Source organism: Pollachius pollachius, assembly GCF_949987615.1.
Source record: "Pollachius pollachius genome assembly, chromosome: 1".
Lineage (NCBI taxonomy): Eukaryota > Metazoa > Chordata > Actinopteri > Gadiformes > Gadidae > Pollachius > Pollachius pollachius.
In genome coordinates this window covers 36334550-36360862 of record NC_136934.1, presented here as the reverse complement: position 1 = coordinate 36360862, position 26313 = coordinate 36334550, and the positions used below count along the sequence as shown (strand labels likewise).

At 42.7% G+C, this 26313-nt stretch overlaps 1 protein-coding gene across 2 annotated transcripts; it reads right to left on the bottom strand.

Annotated features, from left to right (window-relative positions):
- Positions 1-66: 66 nt before the first annotated feature.
- inpp5b (inositol polyphosphate-5-phosphatase B) lies at positions 67-25960 on the bottom strand. Of its 2 annotated transcripts, XM_079732926.1 has the most exons (22): positions 25632-25960; positions 24972-25069; positions 24818-24847; positions 24436-24546; positions 22794-22931; positions 17592-17688; positions 15377-15547; positions 13341-13442; positions 12788-12902; positions 10641-10757; positions 7854-8041; positions 7033-7144; positions 5732-5841; positions 5358-5493; positions 4943-5053; positions 4094-4259; positions 3068-3303; positions 2654-2755; positions 2208-2292; positions 1309-1436; positions 1002-1113; positions 67-510 (listed from the first exon to the last, which is right to left on the bottom strand). In XM_079732926.1, exons 1-22 carry the CDS (start codon positions 25697-25699, stop codon positions 395-397), a joined length of 2649 nt encoding a protein of 882 aa, XP_079589052.1. In that variant the 5' UTR covers positions 25700-25960; the 3' UTR covers positions 67-394. The 2 variants fall into 2 exon arrangements, with proteins under 2 accessions (XP_079589052.1, XP_079589053.1); XM_079732927.1 differs by lacking the exons at positions 22794-22931; positions 24436-24546; positions 24818-24847; positions 24972-25069; positions 25632-25960 and adding an exon at positions 20838-20940 and having other exon boundaries at positions 69-510.
- Positions 25961-26313: the final 353 nt, after the last annotated feature.

The window sequence follows — 26313 nt, the reverse complement described above, 5'->3', positions numbered from 1 at the left end:
TTTATGTCATGCATACAAAAAAGCTATTGGCACCATTTTGTTTTGTTTAATGATTTTATATATTTATATAAAAGAACAATCTGAACAATTTCAACAGGGACATCCAAATACAAATAATTGTACTTTTATTTTTGTTTAAATAAATGATAATATACATTTAAAAAAAAAAGTAAGCTTCCTAACAGCTGCTTTTGATCTTCAAAAAGAAAATCGGTCAATTTATAATTAAAAAACATAAAATATACTGAAATCAACTGAAACTTATCATATGTACTGTCTATACAATGAGTCAACTACTAATATAGGGAATGTCATACTTCATTAGAAATACTGGGCTGTACATAGATATTTTGTAAGTATTAGTAATGCGATAGGGAATGATTGGCAGGGATGTTCAGTCTTGAACTGTTTCTTGGACCAGAAAGTGCTGAAAGAACTCCTGAGCTTTCCTCTTCTCTGCAAGGTCCTGCTTGGTCGGGGATCTCAGCAGCAAGGAGGCAAATATAGTGGCTATGAGAGAGAGAGGGGGAGCGAGAGAGGAGCCATGTCAAACACATACTTCCAAAAACCCAACCACAACAGCCAAAGTGACTGGGAACTGAAGAAGAGCTAGGATATTCATAACATTCATGTTGTGAGGCGAAACATGTATTCACCTTACATGTTTGAATCCATTTGAAATGTGTATAGAATGTTCATAATAGCCATCTTACTTATAAACTATGAGTTCAAATTTGTTCAATACAGTCTTTTCTCCTTTATTTATAATGATATTTTAATAGGCTTCGGACATCGAGGATCAAAGGCTTGGAGTTGAACATCTTATTCATAACACTATCATTTCCCCCTCTACTCAACTAATATTTGCAATCAGATGGTGAAACACCAGGTCTGACTTAAATAGCTTCTCTTGGCTGTGCGAAACTGCAGACGTTCGCAAAAAAGACGGTACAGAGAGTACAGATTCTGGCCAGCTGCTGTGCTGTTCCTCCCGTTCTCACCTAATATATTGACGTCCAGATGGTTGTGTTCGGAGTTCTTCAACAGCTCGCGGAGAAAGGCAGCAAGATAGTCAAACACGTTTTTATGGCACTGAGGTATTTTGGAAATTACCTGGAAGGAAACAAATTCATTATTTAAAACAAAACAAAACAAAGTACACACACACACACACACACACACGATCCACTCATTGTATTGCAATTGGACGTTACGGCTAAAAGCCTCCATCCAAATGGAATTTGATTGGACACACACACACACACACTAAAAGTACAATCCCTTCATTGTTGGCATCCCTGGGCTGACCTTCTTGCAGAGCATGGGGCTGGAGCAGTAGTCCAGACACTGCTGGTAGAAGGAGTAGGGCACCACAGGCTCTGGGAGGGACTCCAGGAAGAGGAGCAGGGCCTCGGCCACCGAGTGGTTACTGCCAGCTGGGGGTCAGAAGGTCAAGGAGGGCAACTTTGCACATGACATGCTCCAAGGTAAAAAAAAAAAAAAGAAAAAAGAAAAGAAAGAAAGATAGAAAGAAAAGAAGGCGTTGTCCTATTTCGTCATTCATGGTAAAGATTGAATTTAGAGGGTTATGTATCTTTTCAGGATAGAAATTAAACAGACATTTTATTTCTATATCTACTACTCTCGATTACCTCCTCAAATAGGCCATTCACACATTAACTCTAGAGAATCAGGTCTGGGGATGATCAGGAGTTGCCCCACAACATAAATCAGACATGGTCACACATATTGGAGATAACGCCAGAGGTTGCACCTGGGGAGAGCGTGTAGGAGGCAGGACATGACGCAAAAGGTATGCAGCGGTGGTCTCAGGGTTCTGTTTACACAGCGAGGGTGGCAGGTAAGGATTCCACCTCCGTAACGCTGACTCACTTTTGCGGTGATATAAATACCGTATTTATTTAGACGCATCTACAATGTCAACAGAGAGAGGGGCAGCAGAAATAAGTTGGAACGCAAAATACAGGCGAGAAGAGAAAAGTACGAAGCAGCTACACGCTTTTCTGTTTACACATACAACCCGACCAGGGTTTACCCGGAGAATGTCAGCCTTTCGGCGCAAGTGTGAGAGGCCTAAAAGAACTTTAGGCCAGCCAATCAAATCCCATCCAAAATGTCCCTCCCTCATTTCCCTGTGGAATCGATTCACTGAATGCCTGTGTTACAGTCGCCCTGTGAAAGGATACGGAGTGAGTCTGGTACACCTGTGTCCAGGTAATCCCTGATCTCCTTGAACTCACTGCGGAGGCCGGGTTGCTGGAACAGATCCTCCTGCAGAGAGAGTGGGAGTGAGAGAGAGAGAGAGAGAGAGAGCGACAGAGCAATGCTGATCATTTTAACCCCTGCCATCCCCATCTTTGTTGAAGTCCCAATGAAGCCATCTCCTGTTCATTGATTTCCACTGCAAGTTACATTGGATAAATGCGTCTGCTGGGCACAAGAGCTTGAAATAGAGATATGTCAACTGAATATATGATATATATTTCCTATGTCAGGTACTTCAAACTCGAGGAAAAGTGTACACATTGAAGCACATAGACACGAGAGGTAATACCAGGAATTCCTGAACTTGGTTTCATATCTTGGTTTTTAAGCAGCAAAACCATCAAAGAAGTGTATCGGTGCGACCTACCTGTTTGATTGCGTTGCGAAATAAGTGGTCCACCATCATCCAAATCTCTTTAGGGATGCCCAGCGGCTTTTCCCCCACCTCGGGATTCTCCCCATCCTTCGACTGGAGATCAGGCGACAACAAAGTGCTCAATAAGGACTCATTATATTTCTTATCATCATATCAATAACATTAATAACCAAAATGAAGTACCAGAGCATATGTGCTAAAGAGATAATTGACTCGACTGTACAATTGAATACTAATATAATATGTTTATTTTCAGAACATCAATATAATACCCAGAATAATGTACCATAGCATTATGGGATCAGTTGATTACTCGACTATAACTCAAAAAGTAAGTGACAATTGATCATCTCCCTGGATAAAAGCTATTGTTTGGTCACAGTACGATATGAGACGGCCTCCCACCAGAGCTCGGACCGTCTGCAGGGGCATTTCTCGGATGGGCTCCCTCAGCTGGCACAGCGTGGTGATCGGGGTCCCGTAGCAGCTGGACAGGTAGTTCCCTGACACGGAAAGGAAGTAGTCCTTGCCGCGCTCCAGGTGCAGCACCAGGATGTCCTCTATCTGCTGGAGGCCCAGGTTGAGGTCCGGGGCCGTGGCGCGGTTCACAAACACCTCCAGGTCGATGTCCACCTGAGCCCCTGGGGGGGAGAGCAGAGCAGCAAGGGGATGGACGCCAGTGGCTGATGTCGGGATAGATAACATATAATTCGGATCGTAATGACACTGTCAAAGTGGGAAATTTAGTTGTTATAATGATTTGATATTATTGCTTTTTATTCTATAATATTATTAGTATATATTATCGCCTATAACGAATCCAGTATCTTTGCACAGAATCCTAACTGTGTGCCTCAATCTCCAAGCCCGTGAGTATGTGCAGTGGTGTCTAAACACACAATCTAAATTTGTGGATTTGTTCAATTTTGGGCACTATTGGAGAAGCATACATAGATGCGCTTACCTGGGTTGCACCAAACAGAGGTGCAGCTATGGGAGCAGCTTAACAATCTTTGGAATATGATGGATTTCAATAGATCGTCATCCGCCCAATTTCAGTACACGCCTACACTGAGAGAGCAGGCGAGTTGAACAAAGGCATTGTCTGATTTATATTAAAATACATATATATTACACAGGGACCGAAGATCAGTTGATGGGTCTGGCCTGACCAATCAGATTTGAGTATGCAAAACCTTAGTCGAGGACACCCCTAGCTCCACCTGTTTTTTTTTTTTTTTCCTAAGGAGGCGGTGCAGCACAATACTATTGCTTTGTAGCAACCACAATTTAGCTTTGAGTGCTTGGATGGCTCTCAGCCTCACTTGAGAGCCGTGGTGGATTTAAGCTTTCTGCTCAATGACTTCATGCGCAGACAGAGAAGAGCAGAGGTGCACCGCTGGATCGGCGTAGCGGCACCGAGGTACCTACCCTGTGCCAGGAAGCCCTTGGGGGGGTTGGCGGTGAGCCAGGGCTTGCTGTAGGTGGGCTCGTCCAGCTTCTTGATGAACTCAAACTGGCAGGGCACCTGGCCGTCATTGTACAGCGTCAGGCTCTCCGTGTGGTGCTCCATGTACTTCACGTCCTGGAAGTGGAGCTGGCAGGACACACAGAGAGGACTCAGTTCAGATGCATAGCCGCGTTGTCACTGCACAGTACAATCCAAGTTGAATCTAATGAACTGCAGTGAGCGCATGGTTGGTGCGTCATGTATATGTACATAGTGCAGTGAATAATAGTGGTCAGATGTTCACTAGTAAATATTTGTAATGAACATGTAAGGTGAATACAAATACTGTAGTATTTTTCGTAATATTGGATTGATTGCTGTATCTGTTTAATCTGTATTGTATATTAAATTCTGGTAAAAGTTTATAATCTGACATGGACACTATAAATAGTAATAATATACGATATCTAAGTATTGATATCAACATTTTCTGAAAGGAATAGGGGTGTGAAGATCACTCAGTTCCTAATTCGATAAAATAGACTATATTTGGTTGACGATTGGGGTTGACGATATTCAATATATTTTTTTTATTTCCAGATTTTTAATAGTCCAATCATCAATCTCAGTCGCCCAAACTAGTATCAAAATATCATGGGTTGAAATCAGGTGCAATATATTACCCGAATCCAAAAGGTTATAGAGGCTGCTGTAGCAGCATTTGAAAGTTGGAAAGAGCAGAAGTGAGCAAGGTTTTGGAAATAACATTCCCAAAAAAAAGGCCTCCCACCAAACCCCTAGAAAGGAATATGATGTTATAAGGATGTTACCTCTCTCCTAGACAGTGTCACAGATGGAATACACTCGTTCTCCATCTTGTCTATCGTACGCACGATTTCTTCAAACTTCTTCTTGTAAGCCTCTTCGTTCACTACCTTGATCTGGAGATAATGACAGACAAACCACACAGAGCTGAAAATAACTTCTGAATAAAAGCCCTCCACATTGATTTTCTGTTAAATTACCTTAACTTAAGGTTTGATGTACACTTCATAAGTGAGCAAGTAATCTGGTTCAAATCCAAAACCAAACTCCACCAACACACTGAACTGAAAAATGGTATTAGTTTTAGAAAGAAAATACACTTTCAGGAGAGTAAAAGCAAACTCAATGTGTTTTCAAAACATAAGCATGCAAGGAGCCACGGAAAGGGCCAGATGTGTTTGAGGTGGATCCGTTTCTCACCCCAATCTGAAGCAGTGAGCTGACTGGTTTGTGGTCGCTGGTCTTCAGGCTCATGTGACTCTGGTAACTGGACTGCGTGATGTTCTTCCCTCGCCACAGGATCCGGTCACACCAGGCAGGGGCCCGACATTTCTCACTACAGGAATGAGGGAGTGTGAGTGGATGAAGGCTGGTCTAGGGAGCCTCAACCTGGCCCGAGTCAGACTGATTGGACTCTGGGCCTGGGGGAGGCACATCTGTATGCAGATGCTGTGCATTGTGAAATCAACGTGCACAGGTTAAACCAGCCATCTCCCACACACACATACTACGGAAAATATATATTCAAACAGATAGAATAGGAAAGAAAGTGGAACAAAGGGAAGAGTGGTTACCTGGTGTCCCAGTCGTTGGAGCCTGTGTCGTACTTGTAGGTGGGCTGGAACTGGATCTCTCCCTCGATAAAGCCCTCAAACACCGCCTCCTCATCCAGCTGTCGCTTCAGCTGAGGAGCGGGATGGAAACATCCATATGTTGTTAGAGTCAGTAAGGATTATTGTGTTGAAACAGAATTAGAATTATTCATCAATTACGTTTTGTTTTCTATTCCTAGTACTATCTAGCCACCCTATCGGTTCCTAGTGTCATCTAGCGTTGGCCATTGTGCCTGGGGTAAACCGGTCACAAGGAATCAGTGATCCCCTTATGCATTCCTCTGCTTGATGAGAACACAGGCAACTCACAGGCAAATAGCTCAGTCAAACTATATTCTGGGCTCACTCTGCTAGAGAGGAGAATGGTGCATGCATACATTAAATAAGTTCATTTTCTACAACTATTGTGTGCTTTTTTGCATTTAGTCTCATATTTCCTAGACGCAATATCTCAAAGAAATCGTCATGACAGGAGCACAACCCTCAAGTTCCACTGTGTGTGTGTGTCTTTGTGTGTGTGTGTGTGTGTGTGTGTGTGTGTGTGTGTGTGTGTGTGTGTGTGTGTGTGTGTGTGTGTGTGTGTGTGTGTGTGTGTGTGTGTGAAAATGCATGTCTAAATTAATGAGTGAGTGTGAATGGACGGACTAATGCACGATTTAAATGTGCTTTGATTGGCAAAAGCGACTGTGGGCATTATTAGGGTTGGAACCCAGAGCCCTTGGGCTGCGGTGTCAAACCTGCTCACCACAATTCTGCCACTGTTCAGTGCTTTTCATGGGGAACTAGGGCTGAAGGATTTGGGGAAATAACCGAATCACAAATATTTAGACAAATATAGCGATTACGATTTAGTATGCAATTTTCTATAGCACTCTATAGCATGACCAACACAACATTGGAAGCAGTCAACATATCAACTGCTCTTTCCTTTAGGCCAGGCCTATGTGTCGAGATGAATTGATGGATGAATTGATATTCTAACATCTTTATTTAACTACTGAATTGTAAAAAAAAAAAAAAAAAAAAGAGAATCTTACTGATCTCCGGTCAATGACAAATTAGTTTTTTTGTTGTTTAGTCATTATCCCCCCAAAAAATAGTTGTTGTTTTTTCGCACCCTTTGCGATATGTAAATGGTAAATGGATACGTTCTATTACATTGCGATGTCGGTTTGAATGTGATTAATCGTTCAGCAATATGGGGTACCCCTGTGGTCTGCAGTGCAGCTCATATCAAAGCCCTCCAGCAGGGGGTGCAGTACCTGGTCATAGTTGTGGAGGGTTTCATAGTCGTTCTTGGTGATCAGCTCCTTGACCTGGTCCACGTCCAGATCACTGATCCTGTAGTTCAGGTCTCCCAGCCACAGCACCACACTGAGGACAGGCAGAGAGAGACGCACACTTACAGATCATCAACTACAGATGGTCAGGGAAGAGTTGGAGAGTGTATAGCAGAGCCATAGAGCGTATTGCTATCTGGAGAGTGTATAGCAGAGTCATAGAGCGTATTGCTATCTGGAGAGTGTATAGCAGAGTCATAGAGCGTATTGCTATCTGGAGAATGTATAGTAGAGTCATAGTGTGTATAACTCAATGGAGAGTAAAAGGCAGAGCTAAAACGTGTAGTGTTTGTATTAAATAGTTGAGTTAACAGAAATGCAGTTTTCAGAAATTCTTGATACAAAAGCTTGGCTATGGTTTAGCTATTTGAGACATTATCTCTCATAAAATGTTTGCAGCAATAAGAGCATGTTTGTTCGATCATTTTAACAAAAAGCACATTTAAAGCTAGGGTTGTCAAATATATTCTCAAAGAATTTTCTGCCATATTTGTTGAAATACTCTTTACAGCCGAACAGCAATCACTCAATCAGATGCTCTGATATGAAAAAAAAAAAACAGTATCTGTGGCTGTCACAGGCCTGCTAGTCATATAATTTAACTCTACCTGCCTGCCTAAGTGCCTGCAATTGCCTACCATGGATTAATTGTATTACATGTGACAGTAAGGGCATGGTACATACATCTCTTCACAATAAGAGCACAGTTACTTGAACAATTTTCACAGTAAGAGCCTGTTTACTTGTGCTTCATGATGTTGAGTGGAGGGCGGCTGAGGTCTAGCAGTCTGAATTGCAGGCGGCTGCAGATGTCCCGGTAGTCCTGGTTACGCCTCTCATACTCCTCAATATGAGCGGCCAGGTGAGAGTTCACCACACACACATCAGAGTTGTGGAAGTGGAAACGAATGGCCACGGCACCTTTGTTTCCCTGGAGAGAGAGAGGGGGAGAGAGACCGAGATGGGGAGAGGATTGAGAGAGGGGATAGGAGCAAGACATGGTGAGCGTGAGAGAGAGAATGAGAGATGGATCGAGAGACAGAGAGAGATAATGGGGGCAGAATTAGCGATGCCACAGGAGTAGAAGAGACGAAAGGGAAGAGGAAAGGGAGAGAGAGGGGCGAGGGAATAAGAGATGGAAATGGAGAGAGAAAGCGAGAGGAAAAAAATCAACAGATGGAGAGAGAGTCAATCATCTATGAGGCGTTTCCTCCACAGGGTAGACATCCGGTCACAGTGTTACCGCGGATACCGAACAGGTGTTGTGAAGGTGTTGGCGTGACGACGGTGTCATGGCAATTTCTCTATCAGATTTTGCGTCTAAGACAGATGAGAAATTTAGATGCAAAAAGCACACAATACTTGTAGGCAATTGGTGGTCATATATATTTGTAATAAAAGTACGAACAAAGATACAGTGGGGCAAAAAAGTATTTAGTCAGCCACCAATTGTGCAAGTTCCCCCACTTAAAAAGACGAGAGGCCTGTAATTTTCATCATAGGTAAACCTCAGCTATGAGAGACAAAATGAAAAAAAAAAAATCCAGAAAATCACATTGTCTGATTTTTTAAGAATTTATTTGCAAATTATGGTGGAAAATAAGTATTTGGTCACCTACAAACCGGCAAGATTTCTGGCTGTCACAGACCTGTAACTTCTTCTTCTTTAAGAGGCTGTTTACCTGTATTAATGGCACCTGTTTGAACTCCTTATCAGTATAAAAGACACCTGTCCACAACCTCAAACAGTCACACTCCAAACTCCACTATGGCCAAGACCAAAGTGCTGTCAAAGGACACCAGAAACACAATTGTAGACCTGCACCAGGCTGGGAAGTCTGAATCTGCAATAGGTAAGCAGCTTGGTGTGAAGAAATCAACTGTGGGAGCAATTATTAGGAAATGGAATACATACAAGACCACTGATAATCTCCCTTGATCTGGGGCTCCACGCAAGATCTCACCCTGTGGGGTCAAAATGATCACAAGAACGGTGAACAAAAATCCCAGAACCACACGGGGGGGACCTAGTGAATAACCTCCAGAGAGCTGGGACCAAAGTAACAAAGGCTACCATCACTAACACACTACGCCACCAGGGACTCAAATCCTGCAGTGCTAGACGTGTCCCCCTGCTAAAGCCAGTGCATGTCCGGGCCCGTTTGAAGTTTGCTAGAGAGCATTTGGATGATCCAGAACAGGATTGGGAGAATGTCATATGGTCAGATGAAACCAAAATAGAACTTTTTGGTAAAAACTCAACTCGTCGTGTTTGGAGGAGAAAGAATGCTGAGTTGCATCCAAAGAACACAATACCTACAGTGAAGCATGGGGGTGGAAACATCATGCTTTGGGGCTGTTTTTCTGCCAAGGGACCAGGACGTCTGATCCGTGTGACGGAAAGAATGAATGGGGCCATGTATCGTGAGATTTTGAGTGAAAACCTCCTTCCATCAGCAAGGGCACTGAAGATGAAACGTGGCTGGGTCTTTCAGCATGACAATGACCCCAAACACACCGCCCGGGCAACGAAGGAGTGGCTTCGTAAGAAGCATTTCAAGGTCCTGGAGTGGCCTAGCCAGTCTCCAGATCTCAACCCCATAGAAAATCTTTGGAGGGAGTTGAAAGTCTGTGTTGCCCAGCGAAGGCCCAAAAACATCACTGCTCTAGAGGAGATCTGCATGGAGGAATGGGCCAAAATACCAGCAGCAGTGTGTGAAAACCTTGTAAAGTCTTACAGAAAACGTTTGACCTCTGTCATTGCCAACAAAGGGCATGTAACAAAGTATTGAGATGACCTTTTGTTATTGACCAAATACTTATTTTCCACCATAATTTGCAAATAAATTCTTTAAAAATCAGACAATGTGATTTTCTAGATTTTTTTTTTTCATTTTGTCTCTCATAGCTGAGGTATACCTATGATGAAAATTACAGGCCTCTCTCATCTTTTTAAGTGGGAGAACTTGCACAATTGGTGGCTGACTAAATACTTTTTTGCCCCACTGTACATCACAACATGCATCAACAAACAACAAAACCTTTTTTGTTGAAAAGGCATACAATACAATAATCTGAGGCCTCAGATGGGAATTCGCCCTGCGTCTCCCTTCATTCTCTAAAGGTTCGCAAAGAGAAGTCCACTGAGTGGCTAAAGTCAGGAGTTCTTATACAGTTAGATTGGGTTCTGGAGGGGAGCTGTCCCCCAATAAACCAAAAGCCTTTGTTAGCCAGATGGTGATCTATCGATTGAAGTTCCTTAGGATGTCATAAAAGGGGTCGCGGCCGTGCCATGTAACCCTTTGTTTCCCGACGCTCCCCAGGGGGTCGAGGAACAGGCCCAAACCAACAGAAGATAACACGGGAACAGATAGTGAGAACAGATTACATCACCAACCACAAAGGTTTACATTTTAGATGACCCTGAAGGAGAGCAGGACGGAGAGGACATACACGGAATAGTAGACAAAACCTAAGTTCATAAAGAAAAACGTAACAACATGTAGATTTTCCATCACAACGGTCCTCACCATGCGGCCCATGATGCCGGTGCCCACCGTCTCGGCCTCCACCTCCGAGAGGAATTCAGCGTGCTCCCGCTTCACGTAGACCAGGAGCATGATGCCCACCAGCCGCACCAGCTTCACCTGCACACACACACCACATCTGGATCAGACCTCCTCCAAACCCCACTTCACCTGCATACACACACCACATCTGGATCAGAACACCTCGTAACCCCCACCCACCAGTGTCACCTGCACACATATACAACATCTTGATCAGACCTCCTCCAAACCACACCCACCAGGGTCATCTGCACGCACACGTGCGCACGCACACGCACACGCACACACACACACGCGCACACACACACACACTAGGGATGGCGAAAATGTAAAATATTCTTGACCGGCCTCCGAGCCTCATTAACCAGTTAATACCAGTTAACCGATCAGATTAAAATATGCTATTTGAAATAACAGCCATTTCGAGCCGTGCCAGCTATTTCGTAACTCTGCTTATCTCTCTCCCGTTCTGCCTCCGACTCACACACACACACACTCTCCGAGTGAGAGGCAGTGGCCTTAACCGCGGCACGACCTGTGTTTGAATTGAAACACGAGGCATGCTTACTGCAAGTTGACCGTGTGTAGAGAGCGGGCTCGAACGCCCACAATGGTCTAGATGGCGCGGACCTGGTTGAGACCCTGCGCGAGATTGCTTTTGGTCCAGGATTTAATTATTGATAATAAGATGGATATCCTGGGCCTACGTGAACACTGGTTAAAACCAGATGTATTTCTAGCATTAAACAAATGGAATCAGACTAACTATGTTAGCTCACAATTATCTTAAGAATCAAAGAAAGGTGGTGGAGTGGCCCCAATATCTAGCTTGAGGCTTAAACTTAAGCAAATGAAATAAAATACATACATTACACACATACATTAGTTCACATCGTATAAGGTGGTTGCCTTCTGCTCCCCTATTACTCTTACTATTTAACAAACCAAACACATTTCAGACTTCGTTTTAGTAGTGTACTGCCCACCTGGCCCAAACTTACTTTTTTGTAGATGAGTTCTCTGAATTTGCACCTGATCTTGTTTCATAGTCAGACAAAGTTTTGCTTATTTGGAATTTCTCATTCATTCATGTGATTAACCCATCCGATTCTCTAACCCACATCGTCAGAAAATCGCTGGACCTTGTCTTGATCCCTGTTTGTCTCACCCTACACCTCAGCTTTATTAGAACACTTTCTGCTCACTTGGTGGGGGCATCCTGTATAACAGCTGCTGTCATCATATCATCATACCCCTGCATCCAGTACAGCTGTGGCAGATAGGGTACCCCATGGAGGCTCTGTGTATAGTCCACTGAAGATCTTAACAGTGCCTTCTCTGCAGCCATCGACTCTGTTGATCCGCTTGTAATTAAAAGCGATCAATGAAAATACCAGCACCCTGGTTCACTGAAGACACTCGCACCCTGAAGCCAAGCTGCAAAAGACTAGAACGCAAATAGCTCTCAACTAAACTTGAGGTCCTTCTTCCTGCATGACATGACAGCCTGCTCATCTACAAAACCGCCTCAACTACCTCCTGGTACGCCTGCTTCTCAGGTTCATCCACATACATAAAAACAACCCTATGTTTATTTTCGACACTGTAAGAATTCTGACTAAAAAACAGACTCAGAATGTGTGCAATTACGAAAAATGTAGTCCATTACAAAAGAGATTGATGATTGATAAAAAATTATTTAATTCTCCGATGGCACATGCAGAAAAAAAAATGGTTTGTCAAATTACTAGATCTTTAAAACACAACCCAGGCCAGAACACAAGTAGCTAAACATAAAGTTGTGCTTAAAAAGCTGAAATAAAAGGCACCAAGTGAGAAGGATGCCAGTCAGCTGAGATCAGCACAAAAGTGGAAGAAATACAATCACAAAAAACACAAACGCTCCCTTCCAGTTTGCAGAGTCATCAACTTCTGCACAGTCCTCACACAATGTGAAGTGTTTGTGGCCAGACTACAGACCTATTAAAACTGAAATACAACTAGCATGAACATGTTTTGTTCTGCTTCTTCTAATTTGAACGTGTGAGCGTGATGCATGCATGTCTTAGGTGCCGAGGGGGCCGGGAGAGTGGTGGGCGTTTGCTTACTAAAGCATACTTGGCGTCGGGGTGCAGTGCCTCGGACACGGCCCGCATCCACTCGGGCTCCCGGGGAGTGTCGTTGAAGAAGAACGCCTCCTTGCTCAGGTCCAGCTCCTGGAACCTAGCAGCAGGAACACCCCGTCAATCCTCTAGGTAGACTAGGCACGGCTTATGGATTTTGACACATGGATTCCTGTACATTGTATTTCAATGGCTATCCAAGTGCATATGTTGCATTAGAAGATTATGCCCCATAGTCTTGGGAAAATACTTTCCTCTTTTGAGGACAACAAATCTATTTCTAAGTGTTGTTTATTAAACATTAACATTTCAAACTTCATATTTGAATCTTGACTTTCAATAAGATGCTAAAAACATATTGAAAATAAGGATTATTTTAGGTCACGTCGTGAAGTTTCAGTGAACAGCCATAGCCCTATTTCCCACCATAATAACCAGGATGGAAGTGTGTCGTGTTGGGCTGTTGGAGCTCGTCTCCAACAAAGGTATTGAGTATATCCACTCAATATGGGTATGGGAGTATGGGAGAGAGACTCACCCCACGCAGTACACATCAGGGGGTCTGGGGGAACTGCTCAGCCAGGTAGCCAGGCTCTCCTTTGGGGGCTGGCCGTTCACATTGTAGGTGGCCAGGAAGAAACTGACGGAGAACATGGAAAGAGAGGAGAAATCAGGACAAGACGGAGAGCGTTCTGACAGAGTTAACCAGGAAAAACAAAAAGTTGATGGAATGGAAGGAAAGAGAACATATTTTCACAAACAGTATAGAGGCCAATAGGGGTCAGCGTGGTTCAGATAAACCTGTTGCTTCATTATCGGTTTTCAATTACTTCCCACTACACACCATTATAACTTGAAAACATAGAGGGGTAGGCACCCTGGTTACTAGGATGTTTCACTCCTTACTGAAATGTTATGGGTTGGATCATTAATATCTCAAGTCCAATCGTCACTGCAAATGACGTCGCTACTGTCCAATATAAAAGGTGCAAAGGTTCTTCTGATAAAGGCAAGCAATTGAGGTCAAACGTTTGTACCATAAACCAACATCTGAACTCTCTTTATACGCAAAACATCTGAAAGAGCTTCAGGTCAGCACTGAGTGTGCAGAAATTAAAACAATCAATTCGGCCTTTTTATAGAAGCCTTTAATACTGAGCAGTGCCATGCCAGAATGGGGACCAACCAATCACAGCCCGATACCTCGATGCACGTAGAAGGACCAAGCCACAAGGAAAGCTTTCATGAGCTTCTTCGCAGTTGAAAAATGCAGAGTTGCCATGGATGCACTTTTCTAGAGATGGCTGTTTAACTGATTATTGAATTTCAGTTCATATTTAAATAAAGGGGCGGGAGATAAACCCTATGTTAACAGCGTAAACACAACTTCGTCTTAGCGGCACAATCTTTCCGCGGCCGCCAGACATTAATTTCTGATGAGATCTGGGAAGTGCCGTGGGGCACCAGTACCTTGTTGTCGGACGGCAACTAGCAACTACAGGAGGCGATCACGCAGACGACGTGTGGACGAGACGCGCCGCCATTATGTTCAGTCACTGAGGCGATGATTCCCGTCCTGCCTTTAACGTTATCACTCTTCAGATCAGCCCGACTTTCAATAAAGGTAGGATACACATAACCATATGACCGTATCATCGATCTCAGCTATAGGAATAACCAGCCTGCATCTCTCTGTAGATTACATTTTGAACGGATGTGCGATTATCATGATTAACTATGGACAATTGTTGTGGAAATATTAAGTATTTCAAATGAATTTGGTCTCTCCCTCGAGAGGGAGATGGTCACTCCTTTGTTTCCTTTGTTGCTACTGTCCAAGATGTGAACGTTTCTCTATAAGAATCATGTAAACCAATTGTCTCATTAAAGATTTAATTAAATCAAGTGTCCTACAATAAGTTATTCTTAAATAAAAATCATTTGATAAAATATTTGAATTGATTGACAGCCCTAATAGATATATGTTAACTTTGAGATATGGCCAAATGACTTCTAATTTTATTGCGTTTTGAATAGTTTATAACCGTTAACACATAACATAAAAAGTGCCTGAAAACAAAACAGGCATTGTAACTCGATCCGATCCACTGTCAGGTCTCTCTGGGAAACACTTTGTGAAGAATTGATTGCAACACTTATGGCACATGCAACTATTAGCTCAGCAGCTTTAGAATCATGTTGAGACAAAAATATTTGACAGGTTTTCAGAAGATACTTAAAGAGACCCTATTGCATCACCAGCTGTGTGATGTTGATGTCGTTAGCTATTTAATCAGAAGTTGGAGTGTCCTCCCGAATGTATGATGGATTGATCAATCTGCCAACCAACCAGTTGGTACTTAGGGTTAGGGTCCACTTGGTATGCTGGAAGATTGATCTAATGAAACTGCTTGTAAATGGCTAACCACACCTGCTGTTAAAATAGGTGCTCTTAAAGCTACAGTACTGCTGACTGGTGTTGGATCAGAAATGAAAAGAAGAGGTAACTCTGTAGTCCACCGCTACTCTGTTCGCCAGAAAGCGAGAGGAAGAGCAAGAGACAGCGGGACTGACCTGAAGTCCTGGAGGTGCGTGTACTGGTCCTCACTCTTCAGCAGCTCACAGCGGATGAGGTTGTCCCGCAGGCCGAACTTGGGCATGGCCAGCATTTGGGCCTTATTGGCCGGGGTGTGGGAGGAAGAGCGCACCATGTCATCCCGACCCTCCCGGCCCGCTCCACCCTCGCTGAGAAACCACAGAAGAAGAACAAACCAGGTGTTGGAGGAGAACCAGGCAGACAAACAGCTCAGTGAACACTCACATGCACATGGTTTACCACAGACGTGCAGAAGAACACGGGGTCACCTGCACTGTGCACATCTCCATTGTCTGCAAAACGCTGTGTGCATACCTGCAGTTGCACGACTTTAAACAACCCCCCAAAATACAAACGCTTAATAACAGTAATTTAAAAAGAGAGGGAAACGTCACTCTGGGGATCCAGTAGAGCAATGCATCCTGCTCTCTTCCAAACACCTAGATGCACCATAGGATGAAAACATCTCTCTAAGGGCTCAGTAAACACCGGCGTGACACACCGTCAGTGCTGCAGACACAGCATGCGCGTGAGTGTTTGGCTTTTCCTATTCGACCACTCAGGTCCAGTTCCTGTCGGCTTCTCCACGGACAGAGCTCCATTAAAACCCAGTGCGCCCGGCGCCATCGATCCTCCACCGCTCCGGCTGTTCGGTTCTGACCCGAGACTGCAGGCACCCCGGTCCGCCGGGAGACCGTAGCATTAGCAACACCCTCCCAGGATACTCCAGCCCACGTGCATTTATGTGTTGTCAGTACATAAGAGCTCCGGGGGGAGGGGAGGAAGAGGATGGGGAGAGAGAGAAATACATAGGAGTGAGTAACTGAGAGGAGAAAGGAGATGGGCAGAGAGAGGGAGAGAGAGAGAGGACATATCGTAGGACAGGTTTCCCCTTCCAGGTTAACATATCTGTATGATCTGCCACGGAGCAGATGGGTGCCAAGTACAAAGTGCCACGGTGGCTTTTTTAGCTGATTAAATGTTGGATCAACAATTGTGGATTGGCTGAGGGCTTCGCTCAGGGCTTGGTGATACAACATGAATAGACACGCTTAATAGGGGAGTGTTACAATGACACACTGCCTCACGATGAGGATGCTCCGTCGATCACACATGCTTTGCTAATACTTTGGGGTTTTGAGACTTAAAATGGTTACAGGTAAGCTTTGAGGTTTGTTAAGAGAGTGAACACAAAAGAGTAGAAGAGAGCAAGGTTTGGGAAATAAACAGCCCCTCGTAAAAACAAAACATTTTTGCATTGAGTAGTGTTGCAATAACACACTTTTGGTGGCGCTATGATAACGATGGGATTGAAAGGAAAGATGGATTCCCCGGAGACAAATTCCAGATGCCTTAATAATTCAGAAATAAGCCGAGAGTGGTCTAAAATCTAAAATATCTCATATGGAGGCAGTAAGCTAGAAACAGATACTCAGAGCATTTCCCAGCAACTTGGGAGGACTACAAATGACTTCTAGTTTGACTGTCAGAATTATCTTAAGGTATCCATATAGGAGCACTGCACAGAGAGCATTTCCTGTTATCTCTGGCATTCCTATGACAGGGGTCAAACTAGTGAACTAATGGTTATGCTCTGGTGCTTTTCATTGATAAAGTCTAAAAAAAGTTTAGAAAAAAAACGTAAATCTGATTTGTTAGGGATACCTTTGCCGCCATAAAACTCAGAATAATTCTTGAAAAAAGGAGCTTGTTTGCAAACCAAAGAAAACGAAAAAGTCAGCAGTCTCGGATTAAAATACCTCCTCAGCAGAGGCTTGTGATTGGTTTGGTCGCTCCGAGTGAAATTCACAACACAGCCATACGGGCAGTGATCCAGTAATGTTCAGGTGGTGGTCGTGCTCATGTCTTGAGCACGACCATTGCCTGTGCAGATTTAGACTCTTGAAAATCCCCTTCTGAAAACTTTATTCACCGACGCTAATGAGCTTTCTTCCGTAGCACATCTCCATACTGAAACAACACGAAACTCGCCCCCTTGCAGTTGTTGGTTTCCAGCCAGGGCTCTGTGCTGCTGTAATTCATCAGGACTACTAGATCAGAGATTAGGTATCCCCTGGTTGGTCTCTGCTCTCCCCTGGTTGGTCTCTACTGTTCCCCCTGGTTGGTCTCTACTGGTCTCCCCCCTGTTTGGTCTCTACTGGTCTCCCCTCTCCGGCCCCCCCAGTGCTCTACCTCTCGGGGATGGGCGGGCCTCTGGACCTCTCTAGTTCCACCGGTGACCGAAGCCCCTCCTCCGCCAATCCTTTCTTCTCTGGCCTCAACGCTTTTCCTGATTGGATGGAACCGGGAGGGGGAACAGGAAGAGAGAGTAAACATTGGTTATGAAAGGTGACGGCAAAAACAGTAATTAAAACAAAGTGGCAAAGTAATGGCAAAGAAATAACAGGAAGGGTGGGAGTCAGAAAATCTGAAAGGACTACCACACCCAAGAGTGGCATTGAAAGGCATTCTCATGTTAATGTCATTTCAAATGCACTTCTACCGTCTGAGCACAAAAACCAAACACTGACACATTTCTAGGTAAAAAACAGGGCAACCTTTCTGGACAAAAACTATCGGGAAAAGTAAGATTCGGTTCCGTGTCGTGTACAGTTGTTTGACTTAACTAATAGGGGCCCATCCCATTTACACACACTGTAATGGAATCATATGCCTGCAAGGGCTCATCATAATGAGATTAGCAGTTCTACAAAGCAACAATATTGCATAACATTGTTTATCAAATTGATACAATTGATTCAGCTAGTCTTTGACCGAGGGCAGACATACACAGACACCACCCGTAGCCGGTGCACCGTACAGCTGGTGTGGTGTAGCGGTGGTCTATCTGATGCGTTACTGCATTCTAATGAGCAAGGCAGGCCCTGTGTCGTCATGACAACATCGCTTCTGCTCTCTGCCGCTCCGTTTAGTTCTCCCTCATGTGAATGGTTGGCTTGTTCGAAAAAAAAGGGAACCCATGTTTTATCTTTGTTTTGCCCCAACCAAGGAGTTACCTCACACTGTCATGACACCAACCGCCAATGACCCAATTACAGTTTCAAGAATGCCAACTGAATTAATGCCAATACCAAACATCCAAAAAGAACATCCCTATTCTACTTAACAGACAAGTCAAATGAAAATAGCAAAATACTTAAACGAAAAACACAAGTATTACTTGGTCTGTAATGACAGCCTCATCCTTCATTTAGTCAAATTGGCGTAGGAGTCACCCCTTCCACAAGGCACCATCCTCTGAATCTCTGTAAGCCAAAGTCACTATGGATAACCAGGCCGGTGAGTATCATCACCCTGCCATCTTTATAAACATCTGCCACTAGTAACCCACAATAACCTGTCACTGGTAGTAGCTTCACATGTTGTCAATTAGCCTAGTAGATATTGTTGATTTTAAATGCCACTTTCAAGTGAGGCATATATTTTCATTAAGGATAACATTAGGGTTAGAAAAGACCTACAGCTCTACTGCTCCCCCCTGGTTGGTCTCTACTGCTCTCCCCTGGTTGGTCTCTACTGCTCTCCTCTGGTTGGTCTCTACTGCTCCCCCCTGGTTGGTCTCTACTGCTCTCCCCTGGTTGGTCTCTACTGCTCCCCCCTGGTTGGTCTCTACTGCTCTCCCCTGGTTGGTCTCTACTGCTCTCCCCTGGTTGGTCTCTACTGCTCTCCCCTGGTTGGTCTCTACTGCTCTCCTCTGGTTGGTCTCTACTGTTCCCCCTGGTTGGTCTCTACTGCTCTCCCCGGTTGGTCTCTACTGCTCTCCCCGGTTGGTCTCTACTGCTCTCCCCTGGTTGGTCTCTACTGCTCTCCCCTGGTTGGTCTCTACTGTTCCCCCTGGTTGGTCCCCCAAATTTTTTTTTGGAATTCTAGTTTAATCTACCTGCTAAGAAATTTCTTTAATATGTAATACTACATTTGTTTACCAGCGAAAAAGTCAAATAAATTGACCTGCCAGTAAACATATAGAGAATAATAGACAGCAGTCCAATTATTCAAGAGAGGGTGGAGCGGTGTAACATTCCACCGTTTAAACAGCAAACTGTTATGTTTCACAAACACATGTTGGAAGGGATGTTTAATCAGCATGTCCACTCCAGGAGTTGGGAAGAGAGCTTATAATGCCAGTTGGAGCTGCCTGATACTGCGCCACATGATTTTACCACATAGGGTTCATCTGCAGGTCCTGTACCTATGCTTTTATACAGCTTTTATTTGTTAATGCAAAACAGAACCGTATTATCTTAATGCTATTGGACTTTTAATTCATAGGACCTCGTTGTCAAAGCTTCCAACAGTCCTTCAACCTACACAACAAGTTGTATATGGTGGAATTCTTCTAAAAAAGGCAATCATTATTCTAATTACAAAACGTAAGCCACACAGTGCGATTTAAATAATGGACACAATCCATTATCTATACCTGCACTATGTAGACATCACTATAATTCGGTTCCTTATTACAAAGGTAATAAATTTCAATAGTGACACAGCCAAATCTACTTGCATTGCTACACGAGCGATTGACGTTATAAAGGCGCAACTAGGAGAGGTTAGGGGCCTCAGCAACTTCAATAGTAACGTACATAATGTCGGACTTTCGATTCTAAGTTAATTAAATAATACATATAAAAATAAACATTTGTTTAATGCAGCATATTGTACAACATGCTTTGAATTGAAATTGATGGTAGACTCATGTGCGGAAGAGCAACATTTGCAAGTCAAAACAACTGGAATGCCAACATAGTGACTCATGCATGACCAATAATAGCTACATTTCAAATACATGGAAATATATTGAATATATTCTCATTCCAAATATCTATGGAATAGATTTGAACGTACATGATCATTATGAGGTAAACAAATAAGTCGATTTGTGCCAACCTTTCTGCGATACCGATACTATTGCAAAGTTGTTCATAACTTTTACACTCCCTCGGTTCCAGGTTCCTCATTGCATAACTTCGGTCTATAGGATGTCAATAAACATCCGGAACACAAATTTAATTTATCCACTTCGCTAATGACAATCTGTAATAATGAATATCTAGGTGGCTGAATAGGAAACGCAGCGTACAGGAAAGACATGTACAATGTCCAATAACCACATCCCTTCAGACTACATATCCGAGTTGGGGATACATATCTCATTAGCTGCCTATAGAGGAGAGAACGGCAAGACTGCTAATATAAAAACGCGACGATAATTATAGTATACACAGAGGGCTAGCTATGATGTTTAGTGAAACATTTCTTTCTAGCAAACAGGCTAAAGTTAGCTTTCCTTTGGCAATCTGGCGAGCTAAGGTTATTAGCAATAGAGATTTGACAAAATACTGGTCAATGACATTCACCATCTATGCTTAAGTCTCTGTCAGATATTAAGATATGTGTATATATGCATGTTTCTCATACCAGATTCTTTGATCACATTAGACATCTCCCCGTACCGCTCCCACACATTCTGCAGAAAACTGGATTAAATCTCAGGACCTGTTCGCGTCCCGGGGAGGCGGAGCCAGAGCCATAGAAAGAGAAGTTATATCTATGCCTCTGGGCGGAGCTAATCGTCCAGTCCAAAGAGCTGCGAGCGATCACTGGTGGACCGAGTGACGTCAGCAACAGTGGGCGGGGTTGTATTCGAATCGCTCGACAGACCGAAGCAATCAAATGGAAACTTCAGAGTACTACAGATTCAGATTTATAATTTATTAGGTGAGTGCTGCATGCAGCGCTCAACTATTGTTAAATTGTATTCTTTCTTTCTTTCTTTCTTTATTATTCTCTACAAACTTTGGGACCTATCTCCTTCCTCAATTTTTCACCTAGAGACTCCATTCAAATTTTAAAATATTCAGAATAGCTTAAAATCGTTTAAAATCGCTTAAAATCGTCAGATTTTTAAAATATTTTATACTTTTTAAGATATTCTACTTTTAAAATATTATCCTTTAACATGGGAGTCAATGGGAGGTCTGGTACTTCAACTGTTTAAAACGTAACTTATTCAACCGTTTATCTTCGTTCAAACCATTCAACAAATCTACATACTTGTATCCTCAATAATATCTTAACGGAATTTTGATATAATTTAAACTTTATTCAGAATCAGTTTTAGTTTCAAACCGTCATATTCTACAGTTGGTCCCATTGAAGCCGTCTGCCGATTCTGACACTTAAATTACTTAAGACATCGTAACTCGGTCAAATTTCAACCGTTTGCTTTCGTTCAAACTATTTACCAAATCTACACACTTGTATCTTCAATAGTATCCAAACGGAATTTCGATATCATTTAAACTTTATTCAGAATCACAGTTTTAGTTTCATACCGGCTTCGTTTTCAGTTGGTCGCAATGATTTACGTTAAGGAGCGTGATGACGTTCAGCAGTGTTGCTAGATTGTGCGGTTTCCCCCGCCAGATTAGGCTACTTTTTGAGGACGTTCAGGCAGTGTTGCCAGATTGGGCGGTTTTTCCCACTCTATTGAGCTACTTTTAATCACGCACCGGCTCGCTATTCTCTTAAAGACACACACACACACACACACACACACACACACACACACACACACACACACACACACACACACACACACACACACACACACACACACAGTGCAGGGCAATACATTTGACGTTTCAGATTCTTCAGTTCAATTAATTTTACATTTCTGAATTTTTAGCAATGCTTTGCGCTTTTCATTCAGCGGTAACTTTATTTGTTTCCAACCATTTACCTTTTCATAAATGGTGTGCATGTTTACATTGTTTACTCCATTTAGACTTTTGAACTTTTGGTCAAATCCCTTCACTTTATTTAAGCCATTTAACGTTTCTTTATGACTTAATCTATGTGGCTTTATTAAAAAATATTTTCAACCTCACTTTGAAGGCTACTACAGCACTCCCCGCATTTTCTGCAGGAAATGCATTTTCTAGTTATGGATTGAGTCTGGCAAATCCAAGAAAGTAACGGTTTCTTTCGCACATAAACTTTTCCAGCAATGGGAGTTAAGGACGTTAAAGATAAAGGGGAAAGGAATAATATCTCTTATAGTCCGTTTTTATAACTAATGATAGCTCATGAAAAAAGGAAACTGCTACTTTTATGAATCGTTTTTCTTTTCACTCCAACAGTCAACTAGGCCTACAGAGTTTACAATTTATGTGTTGGTTAAACATTTTCGGAGAGGAAGGGATATTTTTAATATTAAACTCAAATTCATTGAAATATAATAAAGACATAATTGCTTAAGAACATTGAGAACAAATATTATAATGTTGTTAACAGTAAGACAAGCTAATAGTCTGAATGAATATGTAACAGCTCTTTGTTGGCTAATTAGTTGGATAAATGTACGTGACAAACCTGTTTTCTGCTGGAGCAGAGACATCTTAACTCCGAGGGGGACATTGGACTTTTTGATGACTGCCTGACCTCCAGTGGTTTTGCTGTGCTTGTGGAGCCATTCAAACTTTGGGACATGTGACGAGGACTTGCAAACATCTTCCCAAAAATACAGAGAGAAAATAAAACAATGATGTTTAAATTAAACCCAATCAAAACATGTGAAGTAATCAAACCCTAAGCGTGAGAATTTCAAAGTTAGAGTAAATGTTGATCTTCATTTATTCACCTTTTTGCAAAAAAGTATAATCTTAGATCTAAAGATGGCACATACAAGTTAAACACCATAGGACAAGCCCTTCAGGCACATGGACTTTACATGTTCACAAGTTAGCACACATACAAAAAAAGTGAGTGAAACATTCTGCTTAAACTTCACACAGTGAAAATCAAGTCCTGTATTATCATCTATAATGCTCCTGTTTTTTCTAGTTTTCTATGCTTACCTTGGTTGTTCCTCTCATTCTGACTGCTAAGAACTGGCGCATGATGTTTTTCCATCTTTTTAAATGGCCACATACTTTGCCAAATAATCAAACGGTGGCCACTGTGGTGCCTTTGTGATGTGGTAAACATCGACCATCCAAAACGACCATCATCCAACCTCCATCATGGTGTAAGAAGAGAGATCCCAGGGTTTGTGAAGAACCGTAGGTCAGTGACAGATCTGACACAGTCCTGACAAGACGCACTGGCCTGGGCTCATCCCAGGCCACCTCACTGGGCGGTTGGAGGAGAAGAGTGTGGGAGTAGAAGAAAGCAGAAGGTGCACGCTCACTTCTGCGGGAGAGGTTTGAGTTTGAATAAATGCCTTCGAAAAATGTAACCTGAATTCTTAGAAGGGTAGAAAGGAAAGAGCTGTCTCGTAGTGTGTGTGGTTAAAAACTCCTCCTCTTTCTCTCTCCTTCTGTCTCTCACTCACTGTCTATCTGCTGATGTGTTTTACAATGCCTCGACACATCCCATGCTCAATGACAAGTACAACAAAGGTCCCCTCTGCCTGGGTCGCTAACTTCAAAAGCTAATGTTAGTACAAGAGGCAGCGGTTTTATCATAGTAAATACAGTTTATACGTTGACATGCTGCGGCATGGTCTCGTGAACCAGACAACGGCATCACACCTTGTCAGGCAGGTTTGTGGGGAGCATTAGCATGTGGCTATTGACATGCCCTCAGCTGCTAACACACACTGTTCCCCTCAGAACAGTTTAAAATAGACTTAGAGATATAGAGGGAACATTATAAAGGAATAATGAATAATGCAGAAGGAATAATAATAAGTGAAAAACCTTTCTAACCCTCCCTGTGACTATGAACATGAAGGATTCAATGTGCTGAATTTTAAGAGAGAGACATTTCATGGATTTTATGAAAGGCATTGAGAAATGCTCCATGCCTTTTTTTCAGTTAAGCCAGGAAGACAAGTTAAAAAATAATAGAGGGACACTTAAATGCCTCAATAAATGAATCAAATCCGAATCCGAATAAAAATGGACTTTGTTGCCCAGTAAGTTCAACACTATTTTGAGAATACAGTCTTAACAACTTGTTCAGTTAACCCTGGAAGTAGGGTAAAACAAATAAAGAGAGGGTCCCTCCTTACCACTCCAGGCCTTGTTCAGTTCCCCAAGGAAGAAGCGGGAATGGGAGCCAAAAGGAAGGGAGAGGGCCAGCACTTCCTGCTGGAAGCTCACCCTTATCCTGGTGTCTGCACCTGGGGTTGGAAAGGAGGAGGGAAAAAAATCTGAGTTGACACATTCATCTGTTGTAGTGTGGACATGGCTTCATTGTAGTTAGGGGGAATTTGGATAGTATGAATACTGATCAGCTTCAAAGGTCATTTTAATCAGGGATACAACAATCAACAAATTCCCCAAAATAGGAAGACCCAAATCATTAATAAAGAGACATTTAACATGAGCAACAGAAGTGCATTTTGACATTAAATATTATTAAGGAAACCGTTAGAATTAAGAAATACTCACCCACAATAGCCAGCTCATCGGGTGAAGATACTGAGGAAAAGATAGAAAGCATTAAATAAAAACAGAATAAAGAGATCACAACAATAAAGATTAAGATACCTAGTAGTCACATAATCCATCTGTTGTGGCTAGGCTAACAGTGCTCAACGCTCACCTTCCACCACTTCAAAGTGGCAGGAGACGGGGAAAATGTCTTCCAAGGAGACATCATCGGCGGTGATGGCCATCCGTCTGTGAGTGTAAATAAACAGCCTGAAAACAAAACAATTCAGCCGTTAATAAATTTTGCACCGGTACAAATGTGGGATTCCAGTGTGTGTGTGTGTGTGTTTTATCCTCTTGACCTTTAAATGTTTTCTACAGTGACACTGTTATTGCAGATATTTAATGTAAATTTCCTATATCTTTAAAATTATTATCTATTTGAAAATATGCTTTGTAAATGATGGTAAGATAACTCAGGGGCGCTGCCAGGAATTTTGGGCCCTATGAAAGATTCTAATTTTGGGCCCCCCCCCCCCCCCCCAACATCTATTGACTGTTTTTTCAAAACAAAAAACATTTCAAGACATTTAAAAAAAAAAAAAAAAGGCAATAATATATTAAATTATTAATTGCCATCCGCGGGCCGTGGGCCGTGCTGCGTTGGGCTGGGCCCTTAGAATCAGTACCACTTTTCCCCGCCAGGCAGCGCCCCTGAGATAACTATTTAAAAGCATATTTCTTTCTCAGATTTCTGGCAGATTTTTGTGTGAACCTTGGAGTCTTCACGAGAAACAGGACTTCAAATGGACCGGGGTACTTTGCTACTTACGCATGTTCCTTGGCACACTCCACCAAACCAAGGAGGCGGCTCTCTCTGACTTCTCCCAAATCGACCATACATTGCACTGCATGTTCACGCAGTTTAGTAAATGTTTAATAAAGGGCGGGGTACACAACGACTTATTTCCAACGAATAGGAATTAACAAATTAATGAAGCGATGTTGCCATCTTGTGGTGTCAAGCCGTTAGTGCAGGTTTGACCAAAGACCAAATGTTCAAATGGGCTACAATTAAATATAGAAGTAAATAGGCTACTATAATAATTTAAGTTCAGCACTGAACTTTAGCATGGTCAAAATGTATTAAGAGACCTGATTATACAGCGATCGTAAACCAAAACGGATTGGGGGAACGCCTACGCACTAGTAAAACTTCAAGACAAGAAAGCTTCAAGACCGAGGTAATGCAGATCTTAAAGGATACTATGAGGCAATTCTCTTCTTTCGCCAGGGTCTCTTGAATTGCGACGGATTGGTCCATTTGAAGAAATCTTGCAATGTGTCAAATCACTTTATGTCACATTGCACACAGTAGCCATACAAGCTTAACGTTTCAAAAGAAAAGCCACTCCAATGAAATCGAAGTAGCAGACATAACGCTTAATAACGGTCTAAACGCGAACTTTTAAATAGGCCACGTCAAAACCAAACTGATGTGATTCCCTTTTAGT

Bases quoted from the DNA above. Each gene is read 5' to 3' on its own strand.
- inpp5b (XM_079732926.1), bottom strand. From the start codon at position 25,699: ATGGTCGATTTGGGAGAAGTCAGAGAGAGCCGCCTCCTTGGTTTGGTG. The intron at 25,070-25,631 runs GTAAGTAGCAAA...TTTTGTTTTCAG, and splicing joins GAGTGTGCCAAGGAACATGC to GCTGTTTATTTACACTCACA. The intron at 4,260-4,942 runs GTAACATCCTTA...GTGTCCTGCCAG, and splicing joins TGACACTGTCTAGGAGAGAG to CTCCACTTCCAGGACGTGAA.